General features: G+C 45.8%; 1 protein-coding gene across 1 annotated transcript; it reads right to left on the bottom strand.

Annotated features, from left to right (window-relative positions):
• Positions 1-1,086: 1,086 nt before the first annotated feature.
• On the bottom strand, positions 1,087-5,122 carry LOC127343014 (kinesin-like protein KIN-13B). The gene is made up of 12 exons (XM_051369092.2): positions 4,933-5,122; positions 4,663-4,833; positions 3,959-4,150; positions 3,744-3,845; positions 3,537-3,614; positions 3,370-3,451; positions 3,126-3,285; positions 2,730-3,032; positions 2,413-2,631; positions 1,878-2,334; positions 1,732-1,797; positions 1,087-1,640 (listed from the first exon to the last, which is right to left on the bottom strand). Exons 1-12 carry the CDS (start codon positions 5,020-5,022, stop codon positions 1,461-1,463), a joined length of 2,100 nt encoding a protein of 699 aa, XP_051225052.1. The 5' UTR covers positions 5,023-5,122; the 3' UTR covers positions 1,087-1,460.
• Positions 5,123-6,688: the final 1,566 nt, after the last annotated feature.

Below are 6,688 nucleotides of genomic sequence, written 5' to 3'. Positions count from 1 at the left end.
CGACCTGTATAAAGGCGGCGGTCCTAGGGCCTCTCTTGCGTGAAGAGGAGGACCTACCGGAGGCTTGGACTCGTGATCTGGCCGGAGGGTTGAGTTCCGGAAGGCTCCGCCGGCGAATGTAACAGTGCTTTGCACAGAGTTTGCTTGGATCGGAGGTATTCGGTCGTGCGCACCCATGCTTTTATTCCGACCGTTTGGTTACGGAGGGAGCGGCGCGAAGCTCTTTTTCGTGTTGACAACAAGTGACTATGGATCCATGATGAAAGTCGGAAGAAGAGAATTTCATGAAGGCCGGAGGAGGACTAGCTAAGGGAGGTTCAAGTCTCCGCTGTTGAGAGACCGGCTTGGTGTTCCGGGCTTCACGACGACGGTATGAAAGTGGGGCGACAACACGGGTGAAGCGCGAGTCCTACCTTTCGGGCGAAAACCCAAGGTCCGCCTTAATCGGTTGTGCTGGCAATGGCCTTGGTGGAGGCATTGTTTTGAGAGCGGGGACTATCTTCAGGGTGAAAACCTAAGATCTTTGATCGGGCGACGATGGTGTTTGAGCACTGTTCCCTTCTTGGAGGCGTCGTTTTTTGGAGAGTCTGTAATTCAGGTGTTGTCTTGGCGGTGGATGTACTGCTGTTGTTAGGCCCGAGATACTGTAGCGGGACTTTTGTTTCTTAGTTTTCTTTTCCTTTTTTTGGCTGTGTGCATCCGTAGTGCCATTAGGGTGGTGCGTTGTTGCAGAGGCTGGGTGTAATTGGTATCTTTTTGATATTAATATATTCCCTTTATCGAAAAAATTGGCTCCGACGTGCCTGAATGCAGCATTGCATTGATAATTAAAAAACATCAACGGCTGGGCCTGCACACCATTTGGAGGAGAACACGGTGGTACTAATATTTTTTCACTTGCAACTGACGACTTATTTTTTCCTTATTGTTAAAAGTATATGAATGTGCACTATGCACTATGAAGGGACACAACGAACTGGCACTTTACAGAGAACATTGCAGGCTGAGTTCCAAAAGGAACATTGCAACCTGAGGGAGATTGAAGCGCATGGCCAACACACAAATGAGATATGTGAGATATCAAGATGGCATACGACGACATACCAGAATCTTTATGCACTGGACACAAAGGCACATCTGTTGACAAACAAATAGCAGGGCATCCTGTGACAGGGATATACATACGCATGGATCGAATGGAAGTACGGAGCGCACGCACACAATGGCGCGACTCAGGTACAAATATGCTACTAAGTCGGCCACCGCAGGCAGCAGTAAACTAGCCGTCTAGTTCTGCTTTTGCCACATCTATGGGTTCAGAACCGCGTCGGTGCACCGGCGTTCGCAACGCGAGACCACATCGGTGCAGGAGCTCACAGGCAGATAGACTCTGGTGGCTCTGTCCCCAGCTTCCTCATTAACCTCGCAGGGGCGACAAATAGGCCACTCTTATCCCATGATCAAGGGCTCTCGGAATATAGCAGCACGTCGTTCTCACTTAAACGCTTCTGGAACTGTGCAAGACGATCTTGTAACTCCACGATTCCAGCAGCTTTCTGTGATAGAATACTGCTTAGTCTTGTGACGTAGTCATCTAGTTGGTTGCCAGGATGATCTGCTTCAACTAATAAGTTCATCTCCTGATGAAACAAGAGGACATTCATATGTTATGGCAGAAAACAGAACAACATCCAATGACAGCAACACAATTTACAGTTTTGGCCAACTAACCTCTTTGATAATATCCAGGGTCTCTTCGACCTGCTTTCTGTGAGCGCTCACTAGATCGTCCTCTTCCTGCACCACTTAATAAAAGTCAAAAACCATGCCCGATAATCTTGTATCTAGAAAATGCTGCAGGGGCAGTAATGCAGTACCTGAAGGAGGTCATTAAGATGGTCATGTTCATCTGGCACAGCCTTTCTAACCGGGTAAGCAATAGAATTTCTCATATTCTTCTCCAAGGCTGAACCTCTACCTTTCCGTGTCTGCTGCGTTTCCTGCTGATACATTGTATCCGGTACTACAGCTATGCTTGTTTCAGCAGTACTGCTGGTCCTTTGCTCGTTGAAATAACCTCCATTCAACGAACTGAACCCAGTATCTCCCCTAGCCTTGGGCATTCTATCCACAAACAATGGTGATGGCTGTTCTTTGGCATACTGTTGCTTAGGCCAACCAAAAATATTCCTTTCAGTGATATCATTTGTCGCCTCATCTGCAGATAAAGAGGGTACAACTGAAGCCAATGGGGAAGGACTTGACTCTCGTAAAGGTGCAGCAGCCAAAGTCACTTCTTTCTTGCTGTTGCCTCCTTTTGACAGACTCTTCACCCTGAAGATGAGAATGTGTTGCTCAAGTTATATGGACATAGCAACTACTGCAACATAAAAAATTGAGAAAGACAATCACCTATCAGCATATCTCAATGTGTTCAGTGTATGCTCACAAGAACCAGAACTAGGGGAAATGCATGATATCATGACAGTGCGTGAGTCTCCAATGAATGAATCCCGCAAAACTTCGGTTAATTTGCTTCCTCTGAAGGGAATATGTGTCTGATCATTATCAAGCGCTCTGATACATTCCTTTAAGGCAAGCAAACTTTTATTGATCTCAGCACCCTCAATTCTGCGTTTATTTCAAAATAGAGCATTTCAGAATTAGCAAAACACAAATTTACTATTTACATAAGGCAGTGATAGAAGAAAATAGGCTTGGAAGATAACCTTGTTTGTTTATCGTTTTCAGTTGTATCAGCACCACGCTCACTGCCAGCCAGATCAATAAACGACAACTTGCCGGCCAATCTGGGTGGTTTGGAGTCATTGCCATCAACACGCCTTTTAATAACAAGCTGAAGAATGGCATGAGATCGCGATGACTCCTCATTTGCACCTGTTGTACCAGTACTTCTGGTAGCATTGCCTCGTTCAATCAACTCCTTGATAGTTTCAAGATCAGACACCCTGTGCTCTTGCAAACCAACAATGCATACTTTCTGTTTCCCATCTTCTCTCATGCAAAGTTTGCTGTACAAGATAGTAGGTGTTCAGAACATGAGCCATAACAAGCATTAGGAATATGCATTATTTGTAGATATAATAGATTTAGGGATAACTTACTTCCTTTCATTTAGAAGATCGTATAATTTCCCACCATATATCTCAAAGAAACTAAAAAATAACTGAAACCCTTGATTGCGATATGTATGGTGCATTAGTCTCAGAATATCTTGGGATGCCTTCAGAGGAAGTGGCCTCATGGTGTAGGTTTTTCCACTACCTGGGCAAACAATATAAGTTAGGAGTTGCCCTTAAGCCTGTTGCATACGCATATACATGCATCTAGAGAATGCTGGAGATATACCAGTTTGTCCATATGCAAAACAAGTTGCCTTTGTACGATTAAAAATAGCAGGAACCACAGGTTCAACTGTTTCACGATAAACCTGTAAATAGAATGAATCCAATCTGCCAGAGTAAGTTTCCGTATTTAATGGTGCAATTATATAGAGTATGCAGTTTTTTAATAACCTCATCATTTGAAACGTCCTCATCTAAAACAGCATCAAACATAAATCCATGCTTTTCGACATATTCCGTGAGGTCAACCTGCAGAATTGTGTGCAAGGCATCAAGCAATGAGTACAGTCTGCCAGTAGCAAGTTAAGCTACTATGGAGCACAGGAAGAGTGGCTAAAAATAAGGCAGATAGATGAAAATAAGTAGCTTGGCATGGACCTTAAGCTTAGTCTCATGGACAGTCAAAGAGTTTAGTTCAATGTCTATGATATCTTCCTCTTTCTTTGATACTTCCTTCTTGTTCAGTGGTCTTTTGCGCACCTGCATTTAGCATTACACGTCAAAGCAATTGGAAGTATGCAGTTATCATAATTTCATACGAGGCATTAAGGAAATATTTATCAACAACCATGGAGCCAGATGAAGAACCATACCACCACTTTGATTTTGGCAACAGGGGCTGCCTTCTCTTTCTCAGTGAAGGCGTTGAGGTAGTTACTTTCAGCAAAAACAGTGGACTTGCTCATCTGTTTCTGTGTAGAGAAGCTCACATCGGAATCGACAAAGCCTCCTCCATTTGCATAGCTGAACTTCTGAGCTCCATCATACACCCCTTGAACTTGAAACTGTACATGGATATGAGTTTCAGTTAATAAAGGATTTTCAGTTTCAGGGAAATTGTATTATCTCTTTGCTGTAACACTAAACAGTGTGTCAACATCTAGGTTTAACACTGAACCCACATCAACGTGATCAATAGCTTGGAACATACAATGAGTAGTGATGCAGCGTCACGTGTCAACAGCTACCTACATTCCCACAAACTTATATTTTTCTAACACTGCAATATCCTAGTGCCTCAAAGCAATTGTATTCCCAACAATACACGCCTAAAGAAAACCAATGCCCCAAACAGAAAACACGATCCCTCTTTTGCTCTCCAAATACCGATCAAATCAATCCAAAGCAGATTAAATATTTCAGAGGGCCCATGCGGCCATGACTTCACACTCGGATTCAGAACGTCAGATCAAGAGCATCTCCAACAATCTAGAACAATATGATCTAACCCAGTCACAGGAGATCATCAAAAACAGAAGCAGTGGTATCTTGTAAAAAAATGCAGCTCTCGTCTTACATCGGGGATAAGCTCGGTATCGAAGGCGTGGAGATCGAGAAGCCCGGGGCTGAGCTGCTGCCTGAGCCCCGGAGACTCCGCAGCCGCCGCGTCCCCTCCGCGAAGCCTGGCCGGCGTGGCCGGGTCCACCGACACGAAGATCTCCCCATCCCCGCGCCGCACCCCGCCGCGCTGCACGCGAAATCCAAAATCATGAGCTAAGACGTGAATCACCCCGGAGGCGGAGGTGACGCGCCTCACGCAGATCTTAAAGAAAACCGGTGGCCGCACCTGTGCCCACCTGCCAGCCGGCGCGGCATTGGCGGGGGAATCGAATAGGAGCTGCTCCGTGGAGTATCGCCGGCGCCCAGCCGCGTTCATCGTCGCCGGCGAGGTGTGAGTCGGAGGCCGGAGGAGGCGGCGATGGCTGTGGACTGGAGCTGGAGAGGCAGGAAAATGGGGAGGAGCGGGGCGTAGAGGAGTGTAGTAGGCCTCTCGTTTCGGAGAGGAGACTTTTTTTCCGGTTTGCCCCCTGGACTTGGGCTGACGTTGCGCTCTCGCCCTCCAGTTTGAATTTGGAGTGCAAATCAAGGGAAGTGGGCCGTCATTTGCAGCGAGGGCACCTTTTCTCCGTCTTTGCAGCTTTTTTGGGTTCTGGTTAGGCGACCCCTGTCACCACCGAGCTCTGGTTGGTGTAGATATTTGTTTTGATTTATTAGAGCGCAACTTTACCGATTCTAGTGAGAATTAGCTATAGTAACAAGCCATTTAACTAGGCGAGAGCTTTCGTGGTTTCAAAGGCGACGACCTAGGGTTCTACTCTAGCCATCGATGCCATCTTCGGATCCTCGTCTCTCCCATATCTGATTGGGAATCGAGGGTTCATGCCTCCTCGCTTGCCGTTCTGGCTGCGGGGACCTTAAATATATGCTTGACGCTGTAATAAGTTTTTTTTAAGTTAGAGATTGGTCAACCAGCATCCACATATGGTCGTATAAGTATTGTGCGGGACAAGAATAAGGTATACATGTTTCCTCATCGGCGACGATCTCATCGTTCTACTCGTGTTATAGGCTATGTTCCAGTAGATTCACATCAATTTAAGGGTTCGATGGAGATGACTTCGCTCTAGGGCAATGGTTCTTAGGAGCAAGTGCACGAAGGCTTCCTAGCTTTCATCAAAAACGCCTAGCCATCTCCGTTAGGGGAATGACGTTTGCGTATGTGGCTCGCTCTCATTCGGGGACCTCGATGTGATTTTTGTTATGTTTGGAGGCACCAGTCTCGACCTGCGGGAGCAGCAACAACAATACGCATGGTAGGAGACAGGGATGCCCGCGTACTGCTAACAACTTGGTGGGAGAGAGCTTGGTAAAAAGGAATATTTTGATATTTTTGAATGGGGCCAACAAGTGGGTCTAAATCCACCTCATTCATTTGGCCCTGACAAAATGGTCTCACCTATCAGAAATTTGTGCCAATTCGTTCTCATATGTGGTTAAGCATCTATCTTTTTTCCTAATTTGTGCTGGAAAATTCCCCCGAAAACATAAATTGGTATTATTTGTTAAATTTGAGGCCAAAACTGATCATTTTATGATAATATAATTCAATATACAAACATGATATCCACCATTTCTTGCCTCGAGAAATTTCTCACGCAAACAATTTTAACCGAAGGAAAGTTCACCTAGAATGTTTTTGATAGGTGACCCGTGACCTAATCTCTCATGCAAATTCCCAAAACTACATGGGCGCAAGTGCCATAATGCTCATTAGCCCGTGGCTTTTGAAACTACTGTACTTGTGATTACTAGTCATTGTATCAGTGAGACGAGCGCCCACGGGCACGTGTCGGTCGATCTCCGACGTGCTCTCACAGGTGTGCGCGCGCCGCTCGATGACCAAAAGGCATCCGTACCAGCGACTCGTGATGGGCTACCAGCCAGTTGCATTTTTGAACTCGTTTAGCCGTAAACATACGAGATCAATTTCCGGATCAGTGCGTGCCTAATTGCGTCCCATGTTTTTGGCACTTTGTCACGAA

This window comes from Lolium perenne, chromosome 3 (genome assembly GCF_019359855.2).
Source record: "Lolium perenne isolate Kyuss_39 chromosome 3, Kyuss_2.0, whole genome shotgun sequence".
NCBI classification, from domain to species: domain Eukaryota; kingdom Viridiplantae; phylum Streptophyta; class Magnoliopsida; order Poales; family Poaceae; genus Lolium; species Lolium perenne.
This window is presented reverse-complemented; position numbering and strand designations above follow the sequence as displayed.

Excerpts from the sequence above, each read along its gene's own strand:
- LOC127343014 (XM_051369092.2), bottom strand. The coding sequence starts at position 5,022 with ATGAACGCGGCTGGGCGCCGGCGATACTCCACGGAGCAGCTCCTATTC. Across the intron at positions 3,846-3,958 it reads TTGCCAAAATCAAAGTGGTG|GTGCGCAAAAGACCACTGAA; the intron begins GTATGGTTCTTC and ends TGCTAAATGCAG. Across the intron at positions 2,335-2,412 it reads ACATTGAGATATGCTGATAG|GGTGAAGAGTCTGTCAAAAG; the intron begins GTGATTGTCTTT and ends TCTCATCTTCAG.